The following is a 14,279-nucleotide window of genomic DNA, read 5'->3' on the forward strand; positions in this document are numbered from 1 at the left end:
ATAAGAATGAATATCTATTTTGTTTCAACCTAGTCAGAAATCTCATTTGGCTGATAAGGTCTTTTGAAACGAAAATCTCTCAATAGCAAGATAAACGCTCTGTTTCATAATAATATAAACAAAGATAAAAATTATGACAAATAAACGAAAGCGGCAAGGGGACTAGGTCGAGTTTAAAACATTTATTTACGCATGTTTGAGAGAGCACAAGGGCGATTCTTTTCAGTAAAAAATATAAAGATTTCAATTTTATAAAATATTAAGAAAAAAATAATAATTTCTTTAAAGACTTTCCCACAGTTAAGTTTATTACTCAGGCGTTGATTCAACTTATTATTTTATAAAGATAAGAATGTATCTTATTACAATTTAAAACAGAAGGTCCCAGTTAACAGGTCGTATGAGTAATTTTATCTTTCCTTCAAAAACAATGTTCAAAAAATGTCTTTTATCTTTTTATATTATATTTTATTTTATTGTTTATGAAACATATAGAGTCTATATTGTAAAGCACCACCCTAATGTGCAAATAAGGCAACCCAATTTGCTGAAAAATAAAAATAAGCGGTCGGAGCCGCTTCAGAAACTGCCCGGCAGATCTTTTTTTGCTCCACTCGATCAGTAGCCGTCGGCGGAGACAGTCCTCCAATTTTCAGTAGCCGTTCGTATCCGGTAGTTACCCGATTCCGTCTCACCGACTCCGGCACGCGCTAACGGCCTTTCATTCGTTTTCGCAACCGTTGGCGGGGCATGTGATAGTCCCAAAGCCCTTATGCTAGTGGAAAAAACGCTCAACTAACTAAGAAATTAATTAATAATTAAATCTAATTAATAAATAAATTAATTATTTAACAATGAGTGATCAGACGAAGAAGATCGCACCACTGCCCCCAACCTTGGAGGACTTTAAGGCTCCTGTCCTGCCGGACAACAAAATAGTGCTCTTCTTCCATCCGTACAACTTTTATTCGCAAAAAGTTAGTAGCCCAATGTCGACGCTAATCATGTGATCTTCGAAAAAATTATTTGCCCCGACCAGATCCATCAGCTAGTGCCGCGAAATTACAAAACAAATCATCGTCAGTCAGAATCGTCATCATTTCATTATCGTTGTAATGATGGGATGCCCTACTCCGTCCGTAGCTCCCCCGTCCGAATCGGGTGCAATGGAGCATGGCGGAGCGGAGTGGTGGCATGTCGCAGGGGAGCCCTGTGGACGTTAAGTCTGGGCTTATGACAGCATAGGATTGATTTATATATTGTTTACCTTGCTACCGCAGGTGCTAATTAAATGGATTGACTGAAGAACACAAAACTACATAAATACGAAAATAAACAGAAGCAGTAGCGAATCGATATAGTTTTCCGGAAAATTATAGAATTTATTTGGAAATAAAATATAGAAACTACTAAGACTAGAAACTTACAGCTAATCATTTAAAAATAATAATATTTCTTGGGGTTTTCAGCTCATAATAGTTTCAACAAGGAAATATTTGCATATTTTAATCTTTTAATTTTTAAAGGGATGAATAATTACAGATGATTAATATTTATGACTGAAATAAAAAACAAATTAACAAAGAATAAGCAACAAAAATTGAAATAAAAGTCTTAGAAGATTGTGTATTATCATTTTACATCTTTTTAAACGTTAGAAAACCTTTTGAAATATCCCAAATAATTTTAAAAACCCTTCACCAAATCCACAACCAGATTCTCCTCATTCTTTACGAAAAGAAAATCGACTTTTTCCCCTACGTGCTGGACCTTTACAATGGCGAGCAGTATTCCAGCTGGTTCTTGAATCTGAACCCCAAGGGAGATGTGCCCGTAATCCAGGATGGAGCCTTTGTTATCCCCAATTCGGCGCACATCGTCAACTATTTGGAGAGCAAATTCCGAGGAGGTAACCGACAGGCACATCTTTCCTAATGTTTCAACTATACATAAGGTGTATCCTTGCAGAGAAGTATCCATCGTTGAAACCTCCGCACAACTCTAGGGAATACGACGACGTGATGCTGTACGAACACGCTGTGAGTCGCCTGCCAGTAGGTGCCCTTAGCCTGGGTTCCTTCATTCATGACGACCTGAAACTGACGCCCAAGGCTCCTTTCATAGGACCCATAAGACAGTCCTGCCTGAGTGAGTTTTCCGCAAATCTTGATAACTAATCCCCACTAAGCCATCCTTAATCTCACAGAGAACAACGAGAAGGTGATCGAACTACTCCGCCAGTCATTGGAAGAAGCAGCCAACAAAACTGCTCTACGCCAAAAGCTGGACATTCAAATCCGTCGACGGGATCTGGTCACAGATCGGACCGAGTTCCAGCGCGTCTTAGATGCTGTAAGAAAATTTTTGCTCTACGTGGAGCAGGAACTCTCCGCCCAGGCCCCAAAAACCGAGTGGCTGCTGGGCGATGATATAACCCTGGCGGACATCACTTTGGGACTACTGCTGCATCGGCTGTACCAGTTGGGATTCGAGAACTACTACTGGACCTTCGGTAAACTGCCTGGAGTCGAGGCGTACTTCCTGCGATTCCGTCAACGCGAATCCTACCACCGTTTGCAGCCAAGCAACTATGCCATTCTGCGCGAGATGTGGGTACGAACGCCAGGCAACTACAAATTAGGAGCGGGAGCCGGCTTCCTGGGTATGGCCATGTTCGCCGCCTTCGCACACAAGTAGCGGAGGATGAGGCACCATTTTTTTTGTTAACAAATCCTTTTACTATTAAAGTTGGGCACATATAAACACACGAACATATGAACGCTTAAAGCTACGCGCTGCTGATGAAGGATGCTGGGATGCTGGGGTGAAAGGATGGTAAAAAAGAAAAGGAGCGTAAGGAGCAGGACGCGAACCAGTGCCAGCCTCGAGCTGCTTAGAATATCATTATAGTTTCCTCATTACATCGTCGCTGAATATACAAAAATTTGGTATAAATTCCATTCCAATCCGTCACCTAATTGTCAATTCCTGCTATGCTTTTTGTCATTTGATCTCCTGCCTCTCAGAAGGATCAACTGTCCAGTGGCTGTTGCTGCTGGTCGCGTTCTCTTTTCTGTTGCTCTAGCAGATTGGCGGCCGCACTGGCAACCTTTGCACTGGTGAACAATGGCATTCCCATAAAGGTGGGAATCTGCTGATCTCTAGGTACTCCCGCCGTGGCCGCCTTGCCATTAAGATTGGCCCGGGACGTGCTGGGTCCTCCGCTGGCGGCAGCTCCAGTCGATAAATGCGAGGGTCGCTTGAACGGAAAGCTAGGCATCTCCCGCTGGTAGCTAAAACTTCCGTTTCCAGGAGCCTCTGGCAACAGGCCCGGCGTGGGATACCAGAAGCGATAGGTAAAGTACCAGGTAAGGATCGCAATGATGCCGCTGATCACCTTCTCAATCATGCGGTGGTAATACAGCATCGTGCCAACCAGCATGATGTCCCACAGCAACTGAAGCGCCGCCATGCCAATGAACAGGGTGCGGATGATGGGCGTTAGCCGCTTGTAGAGGAACTGCAGGCTCCGCATTTGCTCTTCGTTTAGGCCTCGCAAGGGATTGGAGCCAGAGTTCTCGGCGGAGCTGCGGTTGTGCACTTCGTTACGGATGTGTTCCTTGATCGTCTCCCAGCGGATGATAGGGCGCGCCTCCTCGATGAGCACCAAGCTGGAGTGGATCAATATGAAGGCATGCCCGGAAATATCGAATCCATGCCACAGGTGACCCGCTTTCAAGCAACTGGACTTGCTCTGGAAGCCTAAAAAAGATAAATTTGTTATGGAACTTTTCTTTATAGAAAGGGTAATGGATTTCCCACAAATCACTCACCTTTTACAGTACAGCGTCCGTACGAAGTTTCCACAATATTGAAGAGCTTCGTCCAGAAGAACCAGAAGAAGGTTGCGATCACGATACGCGGGAAGTGGTGCCTCAGCATTTTCTTGTGGTCCCCGCATGTAATCGTGTAGGCGGAAAGCACCAGGAACGGCACGGCAAAGAGAAGTGTCCAACCCCAGCCGACCTTAACAAAGTACATGTTGAAGAGGTTGTCCGATCTGGCAAAGTAGGTCTTCGGAAAGGGGACAAAGTCCCCAATGACCGAGATCACAAATAGACTGCCCAAGTAGAGGGCCACCTTCAGGTCTGTATTGAAGAATATCGTTTTCTTGCACAGATGTATCACGCCCATAACCAGGATCTCCCGGATGCTAGTGGGGGCTGCCGTAGGTCTCGTTCCACGAGCCTCCGCCCTGGTGATGTCAGGTCCTCCAGGTCTGAAGTTCATATTTGAGCCCGAACTGGGTCCGGAGCTGTTATTCCCGCCCAGATTCGGTCGCAAAGGTCGACGTTTCGTGGCCATCGCAAATCTAGATCTGGCCAAGGGAGATTAACGTCAACTGCGTTGTTTTTGCCGTTTTTGGTTATGCTGTTGGCCGAAAGTGAAAGCGGAATATATTTTACGTGTCAAAGTTCAAAGCCCATGAACCGTGCCTTACCGAAGTTGCAACTGTCCGGAAATGTGGGCCAAACCCTGGGGGATGCTTATTGATGATTTTATTCCCTTGACAGTCTTTGTTTTTATCCGTTCTTCAGGTCTTTTTATTTACCAGAATTTACGTGTTGCGCCTGTAAAAAATAGAACAGCTGCACGATGTGAACGCGCTTCCAGGTGAATGGCACATTCCAATTAGGAATCGCAAGGTGAATGCCTCGCATCAGCTGTTCTCGCACAGATTCATCTCGAGCGTTTTAATTGCCGGTCGGCTTTGGATCGGGGGATTAATTACTTGGCGGCGGCATGTACAACTCGGCCAAGCAACTGCAGCGCGTACTTACCGCGCGCGAGATCCGGAAGACGTTTCTGGACCACTTCACCGTCAGTCATGGCCACAAATTCGTGCGCTCCAGTCCGGTGGTTCCTTTCTGTGATCCCACTGTGGCTTTCGTCAACGCGGGCATGAATCAGGTGAGCTATCCAAGTAGATTGAGGCTTTGTCATTTTGTTTATTGAATTGTTTCGATTGCAGTTTAAATCGGTGTTCCTGGGCACTGCGGCAGCCCCTCACAAAAGGGTAGTCAACTCCCAGAAATGCGTTCGCGTTGGGGGAAAACACAACGATCTTTCCGTGGTTGGATCGGATGGCTACCATCACACCTTCTTCGAGATGCTGGGAAACTGGTCTTTTGGGGATTACTTCAAGGTTGGTAGTGGCAACACTTCAGAATACATCTCATTATCTTATTTGTTTCTTTGTCTAGCGAGAAGCCTGCGCCATGGCTCTGGAACTGCTCCGTGGGCCGTACAACATCGATCCAGGACGACTGTATGTTACCTACTTTGCAGGCGACAAAGTTCTTGGCATCCCCGCGGATTCAGAGTGCTTTGAGATCTGGAGGAGTCTTGGGTGCGTTTTATTACATAAGCCCAGGGCGTTACCTATATTACATAAATCACATTTGTAGCTTTCCTGCTTCGCGAATCCTACCCTTTGGCTGCAAGGATAATTTCTGGGAAATGGGAGCCACTGGACCTTGTGGTCCTTGCACCGAAATTCACATAGACCATCGACCAGACCTTGGAAGCGTGGAGCAGCGCGCCAAGCTGGTCAATGCAGGTCGCTCAGATCTCACAGAGTTGTGGAATCTCGTTTTCATTCAATATAATCGGTGGGTATGGAATTCTTGAAGGAAAATCTTTATAATAAGATATACTTTTCATATAGCCACGCTGATGGCAGCATCTCCCAACTACCGGCTCATCATGTGGACACTGGAATGGGCTTTGAGCGTTTGACGGCTGTGCTGCAGAACAAGCACTCCAACTACGATACGGATCTGTTTACCCCGATTTTCGACGGAATTCAGCAGGTCGCTAAGGCTCCAGTTTACGGCGGCAGCTTTCCGGATGGCGCAAATGAAGCCCTGCTGGACACCAACTATAGAATACTGGCTGATCATGCGCGCATGGTCACTGCCTGCTTGGCCGATGGCATGCTTCCAGACCAGAAGTAAGCTTCGGACTCCAATCATAGTAATTTCCCAACTAAGTCTTTAAAATTTTAGTCAGAAACTTCGTCGCGTTCTTCGAAAGGCTCTGAACATCTCAGAACATGTTTTCGCCAAGGAGAATCTGTTAACCCAACTAATTCCCATTGTAGTGGAAACCCTGGGGGAAGCTTACCCCGAGATGTCCGCCAAGCAACAAGCAGTCGTTGATCTCATTCAGCATGAGCAGGAGGTGTACAAGAATCTGCGGGAGAGCTCTTCCAAGGCCTTCGCGGAGGTGCTTACCGAGTTCCCAAACTTGGATGACATTGATTTAATGGAGTGTCCAGGATTCGTGCCCGCCTACAGGGAGTTCCAGGTGCAGCGCTCCAAGTTCAACAACAACACAATACCAGGGGACTTTCTATACAAGCTGACGGACACCTATGGCCTGACGGAAGAGAGCTTCCTGAAGCTGGCGGAGCTGGAGAACATGAACTGTGATTTGGAGCGGTACAGGGCGGAGGTGTCACTGGCCAAGATTAAAGCGAAAAGCATCCAACGAGAGGAAGGAGCATCCCTCTATGATCTAGTTACCGAGCAGCGCATTGCCGAGGCGCAGGCCAAGATGACGAAGCGCCTGACAGCCACCGACAACAGTCACAAATATTCGTACACCTTCGACAAGGAGAGCAGCTCGTACGAAATTCCTCCCCTCAGAACCCGGGTGATGGGACTGCTGCTTAATGATGCAGAAGTGTCTAGGACCCAGGGCAGCCGCCTGCAGGATCCCACCACCGATACCATTTCCCTGGTCACCGCCGCAAGCAATTTTTACTATGAATCCGGTGGCCAGCAATCGGATGGTGGCAAGATCCTAGTCCAAAACACACACCAGCCCGATCAGCCACATCTGCTGGACGTGATCAGCGTGAAAAATCTTAACGATTGTGTTGTGCATGTGTGCCGACTGTCCAGCCCCGTAGATGCCTTCGAGTTGGCCATTGGAGACGATGTGGAACTGGTGGTGGATCCCACGCAGAGGCAACTCAATACGTGCCATCACACAGGTTGGTTTACACAACTATTTGTTGCAATAATAATAAATAGTAGTATGTTTGTAGCCACGCACCTTCTGAACGCCGCCATCCGTACGCTCTTCGACAAGGTCACCTACCAGGTGTCAAGTTCCGTGACCAGCGATCAGTGCAAGTTGGAGGTGGGATTGCTGGGGAAGCGCATCAAGAAGAGCGATGTGCAGCTCATCGAGGATTTGATTAAGTAAGTCAGCATCACCTAGCTTCTGTTAACGTCTCTCTGAGTCTCTAATCTCCCACAGCCGCGTCATCTGTGCGGCTACTCCTGTCAAGGTTGAAAGACTCTGTGCCGCTGAAGTTCTGCAACAGAACGACATTACAATGGTGCCAGGAGAAGTCTACCCGGAGCAGGGACTGCGTCTGGTTCATGTGCAATCTCCTGAACTGCATCTGAACTCCAAGGAGCTGTGCTGTGGCACTCATGCCACCAATACCAGTGAGCTCTCATGCTTCTGTATTGTGAACCTCAAGCAGACGAACCGGGCGCGTTTCTCCTTCACCGCAGTGGCTGGCCAGGCGGCGGAGAACGTAAGTTAGGATTGCCTGAAACCATTACCTTAAACTACTACTGATCCCTCCGATATGTAGGTACTGAAAACGGCTGCCCTGCTGCGCCATCGTGTGGATCTCCTTGAGAAGCAGTTCCAGACGGACAAGATAACAAATGCCACGGAGGCGGAGCTGCAAACCATTCGCCACAACATGCTGCACACCGACATCAAATTGCCATATGCCTTCAAAATGGACACTCTGGAACGCATTAGCGAGATGCTCAAGAGGATCAAGGAATCATCACGCACAACCTTGAAGTGAGTGTTAGATACTCTCCTGTTTTTCCCTTTTAATACAGAGATCTTTCAGAGAATTTGTCGAAGTGGAAATGCGGAATCTGCTGCAAGAGAAGCCACATGAGACACACCCATTCATTCTGCACTACATCACCAGTTCGGCTCTTGTAGAGGAGATCCCCCTGCAACGGGCCACCAAACTGTGCCAAGATCGACCCATCCTGGTGATCAGCATGTGCGACAGCGTGGTCAAGGCGCGCTGTTGCGTCCCGCCCAACTGTGCTACGGATAAGTTCAATGCTTCCGCCTGGCTGCAGTCCTTCGCAGACACTTTCGGAGGGCAAGTGGCTGCTCCCAAGGGCCAGGATCCTCAGGTCGTGTGCAACATGAAGGGGCGCCGGGTCAACAACCAGTTCGAAGAGCAGTTGGAACAGGCAATGGCCAGGGCGCACTCCTTCGCCCAGCTTCATCTTTAGGTTAAGATAGTTGTGATCACCCTCCAAAATGTGTAGGCTGAGAGCTTGCCATACAAATGTTTTCTATTGTGAAGAGCGAATAAATCGCGAAATATTAATTTTAAGTTCATTGTTCAATCACTGATGACCACCACGTCATCTTCATCTTTATTTTCCCCTTCTTCCTCCCGGTCTTGTGGCAACAAACTGTCGTTCATCAACTGCTCGAATGCATCAGCGTTTTCAGAGCTTTGATTGAAAAAGTAGCTCATGTTCGGCAAAGGCTTGACTGGCGAGGGAACCCTTCCGCTGAGCCGGTGCTGCTGCTTGAAACGTTCCACTGGTGTCCTAACCGCCTGGGGTGGATACGGAATCTTTTGAAACTCTCCCTTGACCAAGAGGTCGAAGCTATCCTCCATCGAGAACCGCTTGCTTTTCGGAAGTTCCTCCATTTGCGACAAGTCCCTCTTCTTTTCCTTGTCTGAGAGCTCCTCCTCGTGCTTCAAACTCAACTGCGCCAGCCGCAAGCTCAAGTCGTCGGCCATGGGTTCGTAGTGCAACTGATGTCCCTCGTGCCTTGTGAGCACTGGCCTTGCATTGGGATTGGAAATTATGCCATTTACTATATCGGACATGTCGAACTCGCCCGCATCGCAGTCGCTTTCGAGGTCGGAGGGCAGAAACTTGGTTATGGGAGTCGAACACTGCTGGCGTTGCGGCGCAGAACTCTTGACAGGAGTATCACATTTTTCTCGACTTAGGAACTGCTGTAGAAGAGGTTGATTCTGGTCCGCTGGAGCCTTCTTCTTTTTGACCGTTCTCTTGGGTTTGGTCTTCGCTTCGTTCTCTTTCTCCTCTTCATTTTGAGCAGTTGCCTTTTTCCTGGTGGTCTTCTTGGCCGGTTTCTCTTTGGACTTTAGGAATGCGGATACCAACTCTGGATAGGCCTGCTCCAACATTTCCAACGGTTCTATGGTAAAGTAAAGTTCTTCAATACCCTTGGGATGCTCCAGTTCAAACTCAGATATCTGGTCGTCGGGAATGAGGCCTTTGAAACTGCCGCTCGGATCGTGCCATCGCAACTCTAGACTGGGCACTCCTTTCACCGTTCGCTTCTTGATGATCTCCAGGGGCTCAATAAGGATCTTTTCCTGTTTAGATTGCTGCACCTGCCACCGTGTCAGGATGGGAAAAAACTTCTGGAAACAGTAGATTTCGGGCCACTGCAAGAGGTGGCCTATCTGCTTAATGAACTTGACAAGATTCGGCTGCCGCCAATTCAGATTCAGATTTGGAATGGTGGATGGCTCACTAAGAAACTCAGCTATTATCTCCTCGTTGGGAAAAGTGGAATCTACCAAGGCCTTCCGCCTAAGAGCCAACTCTGCTTTAATAGATAGCCGCTGCTCCCTAAGAAAAATATCAAATAATTAATTGTTTTACAATAAAAAGGGTGGACTCACTTCCAAAGGCTTTCGTCGCAGCCTTTATGGGTACGACATACACTGCATCCACTCTTGGTATGGCTCTGGGTCTTCCCTATATGCCCGCAATTGCTGCATATGGACTTGTCGTCCACTCTGATCTCCAGGGCATTGTATTTATTCGTCTCTTGGCGCCAGTTTCGCAATCTAAGAATATATAAGACTGTAAAAGTGTTTAAAGATAAAGTAAGTTAATAATACTTGTCCAGAATCTCCGTTTCCTTGTACTTGTTGAACAATTTGAGGACTCCATCCCTCCCAATGCCTCCGATTCCATCGGGACAATAATCGCAACCACAGAGCAGAGCCATTACAATGATCTTGTGCTGGCCAAAGTCCATGCGAGTGGTGATCTCCCGCATGTCGTAGATGTCCACAGCTCCACCAGCAGCCGCCTGAGCTCCTTGGGTGGACACCGAGAAGTTGCGATAGACTCGCACAGCTCCGTAGGCGAAGCAATCAGAGTCCTGGCTAATGACGCCGTCTACTAGCTGGGTGGGGGATCGATTATTTCATATTAATTCTTAAAGTAAATCCTACTTACACCGTGCTTGTTGAGAAAGGCGCAGTATGCCTCCGCCTCCCCAGGACCTTGGACGCACTGGATGCCCATGGAAAGTAAGAGGTTCTCGCATTGTTTAAGGACATGGTTGAAACGAGTGCGTCCCTTTTCCGCCTTGGGAGCTTGGCTTTGGGTTTGAGAGCCAGCAGTTGCCTCCTTGGGCTTAACGCCCCGAAATTGCAATTCGTTTCTTTTGGCGATCACTTGGCTCTTAAGTTTGGGAGCGACGCCCTCCAAGACAAAGACAGGAGTAACCTGTTCCCAGATTAAGTAGCATGTTCGAAAGAAAAGATTCCTGCAGGGATTACAATTTAATTAAAATTAGTATGATATTTTAAAGAAAATAAAATCCAACTCACTTGAGGTGATGCCTTGGATGGACAAAATAATCAACAACATTTAGTGATTCGCAGACCCATCCGGCCAGATCGATGGCCACCTTCTTGCCTCGCAGCTCACTAATGGGCTTCCGCTCGCAGTGAGGGGTTAAAACAGTCCATAGCTCCTTAACACCCATTCAAAATAAAATAAATAATCAAAAGCCGCGAAAAATCGCAAATATTTGAAACCAAGTCTTCTTCTTTCGAAATCAGCAGTCACATCGAACCGGCTAGTCGATAACCGATAACTCCTTTGTTTTGACAGATTCACCTGCCCATAACTGCGAATATCCAGTGGTTAATGGTCTTCCTCTTCCACATCGACGTGTCAGAAGGCAAAGACCACAAAAATACAAAAGTAAAAGTTTCCTGCCATTTCGCATATGTATTTGCCCCGCACATAGCCACACAAAATTGATAAGCTGCCAGTAGCCCGTACTCCACCAACACAGGACCCAGCACCACCACACCCACCAGCAAGATGGTTCTCGCGGATTTGGGACGCAAGATAACCACGGCGTTGCACTCACTGAGCAAGGCGACCGTAATCAATGAGGAGGCGCTAAATGCCATGCTTAAGGAGATCTGCGCGGCTCTCCTGGAGGCGGACGTCAATATCCGGCTGGTGAAGCAGCTGCGCGAGAATGTGCGCGCCGTCATCGATTTCGACGAGATGGCCGGTGGCCTGAACAAGCGCCGCATGATCCAGTCCGCTGTTTTCAAGGAGCTCATCAAGCTCGTCGATCCCGGCGTGAAACCCTACCAGCCCATCAAGGGTAAAGCCAACGTCATCATGTTTGTGGGTCTCCAGGGATCCGGAAAGACAACCACGTGCACCAAGCTGGCCTATCACTACCAAAAGCGCAATTGGAAATCGTGCCTTGTGTGCGCCGATACGTTCCGTGCCGGAGCCTACGATCAAATCAAACAAAACGCCACCAAGGCACGCATTCCTTTCTATGGCAGCTATACGGAGATCGATCCCGTGGTTATTGCACAGGAGGGTGTGGATATGTTCAAGCGCGAGGGCTTCGAAATGATCATCGTTGATACATCCGGAAGGCACAAGCAGGAGGAGTCACTCTTCGAGGAGATGTTGGCGGTCGCAAATGCCGTTAATCCGGACAACATTATCTTCGTGATGGACGCCACCATCGGACAAGCTTGCGAGGCTCAGGCAAAGGCTTTTAAGGACAAAGTAGACATCGGTTCAGTGATTATCACCAAGTTGGATGGCCATGCCAAGGGAGGCGGTGCTCTGTCAGCCGTTGCGGCCACACAGTCGCCCATTATTTTCATCGGCACAGGAGAGCACATCGACGACCTGGAACCTTTCAAAACGAAACCTTTTGTGAGCAAGTTGCTGGGCATGGGCGACATTGAGGGGCTGATAGATAAGGTGAGAAATACCAGAGGATTAAGATATGAAAATAGCAGTATTGACACCATTATATCTTTTTTTTTAGGTCAACGAACTCAAGCTGGATGGAAACGAAGAGCTGTTGGAGAAAATAAAGCACGGCCACTTCACAATCCGCGATATGTACGAACAGTTCCAGAACATCATGAAGATGGGCCCCTTTTCGCAAATCATGAACATGATTCCCGGCTTCTCGCAGGACTTCATGACCAAGGGTGGAGAGCAGGAATCGATGGCACGGATCAAGCGAATGATGACCATGATGGACAGCATGTCGGACAACGAACTGGACAACCGAGACGGAGCCAAGCTCTTCAGCAAACAGCCAACACGTTCGGTGCGCGTAGCCCAGGGTGCCGGCGTCCTGGAAAGGGAGGTGAAAGAGCTGATTGCTCACTACACGAAATTCGCAGCGGTGGTGAAGAAGATGGGCGGCGTGAAGGGCCTCTTCAAGCAAGGCGACATGACCAAGAACGTTAACCCCAACCAAATGGCCAAGCTCAACCAGCAGATGGCGAAAATGATTGATCCACGGATGCTGCAGCAGATGGGCGGTGTGGGTGGCCTGCAAAATATGATGCGACAGCTGCAACAAGGAGCGGCGGGCGGCTTGGGTGGACTGGGGAACCTGATGGGCGGCTTCGGTGGCAAGTGAACGAGGCGTGTAAATTTAATGATTTTGTATGATTTTGTTTTCGCATAGTTCGTAATTTGTTAGCCATTGTTTCCATTTGTCCCAGACCACAAAAATTGACAAATGGCAAGGAAGCGAATATAAAGGCTATAGCCTATACATATATATACGTGCAAACAGTTAACAATTTGGTTTTTGTACGGCTTGGCGGCCCCATAGTGTCAGTTTTTATAGTTTGAACAGTTTTCTGTACTACGAATAAATGGAAGTCACATGCCCCTCAAAATACCCATGGAGCATTTGAAATAGATAATAAACAATAAAAAAAAAAACAGAATTAAATGGCATGAGACTGTAGTTTTCTTAACTAAGAGGGAAAAATTACTTTGCAAACGAAGATCTTTTAATATTCTTCTAATTTCTCATAAACTCCAGCTGTCTAATCAAAAACTTACAATGTAAAAAACTGCTCTTGGCGAATATGAATTCAAAACTTTCTAAACCCCACATACATATGTCGCTGCAACCCATTTTTGCGAATGTAGTGACACATACAACTACAACAAGAAACAACACGCGAACAGGTGCACAGAAAGTATAACAAGATACCGCGTTGGGGGAGAGTGAAGTGGTGTAGCGAAATAACGGTAAGCAAGTAAACAAACAAGTAGGCAGACAAACAAACGTGCCCCACCGTTAATGTTGCTTTTGTTGTTACGTTGGGGGAGGGTGTGCTCATGCGTACACATAGAAAAATCTAATATTCTAAACAAAAATAATATTTTTTTCATACTCATTTAAAATTTATATTTTTATTGTTATTCTTTAAAACAAAATTATCATTAATTTATTATATTAATCATATAATTTAATAGTCAAATTAATTTATTACAGTGTATCCACCAACACACACTCAAAAAATGAGTGTTGAGTGTAGGGGAGTGTATAGATGGCCCAACTTTTTCGTCTTTGGCGGGAGCTCCCAGCATCCCCTGCTTTCGTAGGATGGTGGAGTGGAGTGCCTGCCGGAAATGGGCATTTTGTCTCCGTGAGGGTGGAACTCACTCGCACTCCCACTCGCTTTCGCTCCCCATTTTCCGAATCTCCATTTTCCTCCAGCTCGATGCTATTGGCAATAACAATGAAATGGCGATTGCCTGCCATAAAAGTGTCTATTAAGCTGTCAAGTTTTGACACTCATAAAACCATCAAACAAGTCAAACGAACAGGAACTCAGCAAAATCAGCAGGACGAACTGCTGTCAACATTTTTCGGTTCATCCTTGCTCAAAAACACACACACATAGCCACCCACATATATAGGTATACTGGCTAGGAGACTATGCGTAGGCCTTTCATATTTCCTCCTTCCTGAAATGGACTTTATTTATGAGACGGGTGGGGTGGTGTGGTTCGTTGGATGATGGCCCAAGGGAAGAGCTCATTATACGCCCCATAGCCCTAAGCACT

General features: G+C 47.0%; 5 protein-coding genes across 6 annotated transcripts; 3 read left to right on the top strand and 2 right to left on the bottom strand.

Annotated features, from left to right (window-relative positions):
- Positions 1 to 600: 600 nt before the first annotated feature.
- Positions 601 to 2,960, top strand: LOC6506606 (ganglioside-induced differentiation-associated protein 1). Of its 2 annotated transcripts, XM_014909355.3 has the most exons (5): positions 601 to 977; positions 1,717 to 1,909; positions 1,969 to 2,148; positions 2,207 to 2,662; positions 2,749 to 2,960. In XM_014909355.3, exons 1-5 carry the CDS (start codon positions 855 to 857, stop codon positions 2,760 to 2,762), a joined length of 966 nt encoding a protein of 321 aa, XP_014764841.1. In that variant the 5' UTR covers positions 601 to 854; the 3' UTR covers positions 2,763 to 2,960. The 2 variants fall into 2 exon arrangements, with proteins under 2 accessions (XP_014764841.1, XP_001957558.1); XM_001957522.4 differs by having other exon boundaries at positions 2,207 to 2,960.
- Positions 2,715 to 4,696, bottom strand: LOC6493342 (acyl-coenzyme A diphosphatase FITM2). The gene is made up of 3 exons (XM_001957521.4): positions 4,502 to 4,696; positions 3,834 to 4,431; positions 2,715 to 3,762 (listed from the first exon to the last, which is right to left on the bottom strand). Exons 2-3 carry the CDS (start codon positions 4,363 to 4,365, stop codon positions 3,032 to 3,034), a joined length of 1,263 nt encoding a protein of 420 aa, XP_001957557.1. The 5' UTR covers positions 4,366 to 4,431; positions 4,502 to 4,696; the 3' UTR covers positions 2,715 to 3,031.
- On the top strand, positions 4,697 to 8,455 carry LOC6506607 (alanine--tRNA ligase, mitochondrial). The gene is made up of 10 exons (XM_001957520.4): positions 4,697 to 4,971; positions 5,033 to 5,206; positions 5,265 to 5,410; positions 5,469 to 5,672; positions 5,729 to 6,013; positions 6,069 to 7,060; positions 7,115 to 7,271; positions 7,330 to 7,615; positions 7,676 to 7,896; positions 7,949 to 8,455. The coding sequence occupies exons 1-10, from the start codon at positions 4,804 to 4,806 to the stop codon at positions 8,349 to 8,351; spliced, it is 3,036 nt and encodes a 1,011-aa protein (XP_001957556.1). The 5' UTR covers positions 4,697 to 4,803; the 3' UTR covers positions 8,352 to 8,455.
- A 1-nt stretch (position 8,456) lies between these two features.
- LOC6493341 (flap endonuclease GEN) lies at positions 8,457 to 10,994 on the bottom strand. Its single transcript, XM_001957519.3, has 5 exons — positions 10,736 to 10,994; positions 10,359 to 10,671; positions 10,016 to 10,305; positions 9,794 to 9,961; positions 8,457 to 9,740 (listed from the first exon to the last, which is right to left on the bottom strand). The coding sequence occupies exons 1-5, from the start codon at positions 10,891 to 10,893 to the stop codon at positions 8,465 to 8,467; spliced, it is 2,205 nt and encodes a 734-aa protein (XP_001957555.1). The 5' UTR covers positions 10,894 to 10,994; the 3' UTR covers positions 8,457 to 8,464.
- Positions 10,995 to 11,047: 53 nt separating this feature from the next.
- On the top strand, positions 11,048 to 13,157 carry LOC6506608 (signal recognition particle 54 kDa protein). Its single transcript, XM_001957518.4, has 2 exons — positions 11,048 to 12,155; positions 12,223 to 13,157. The coding sequence occupies exons 1-2, from the start codon at positions 11,238 to 11,240 to the stop codon at positions 12,829 to 12,831; spliced, it is 1,527 nt and encodes a 508-aa protein (XP_001957554.1). The 5' UTR covers positions 11,048 to 11,237; the 3' UTR covers positions 12,832 to 13,157.
- The last annotated feature ends 1,122 nt before the right edge of the window (positions 13,158 to 14,279 follow it).

Source organism: Drosophila ananassae, chromosome 2R, assembly GCF_017639315.1.
Source record: "Drosophila ananassae strain 14024-0371.13 chromosome 2R, ASM1763931v2, whole genome shotgun sequence".
NCBI lineage: Eukaryota > Metazoa > Arthropoda > Insecta > Diptera > Drosophilidae > Drosophila > Drosophila ananassae.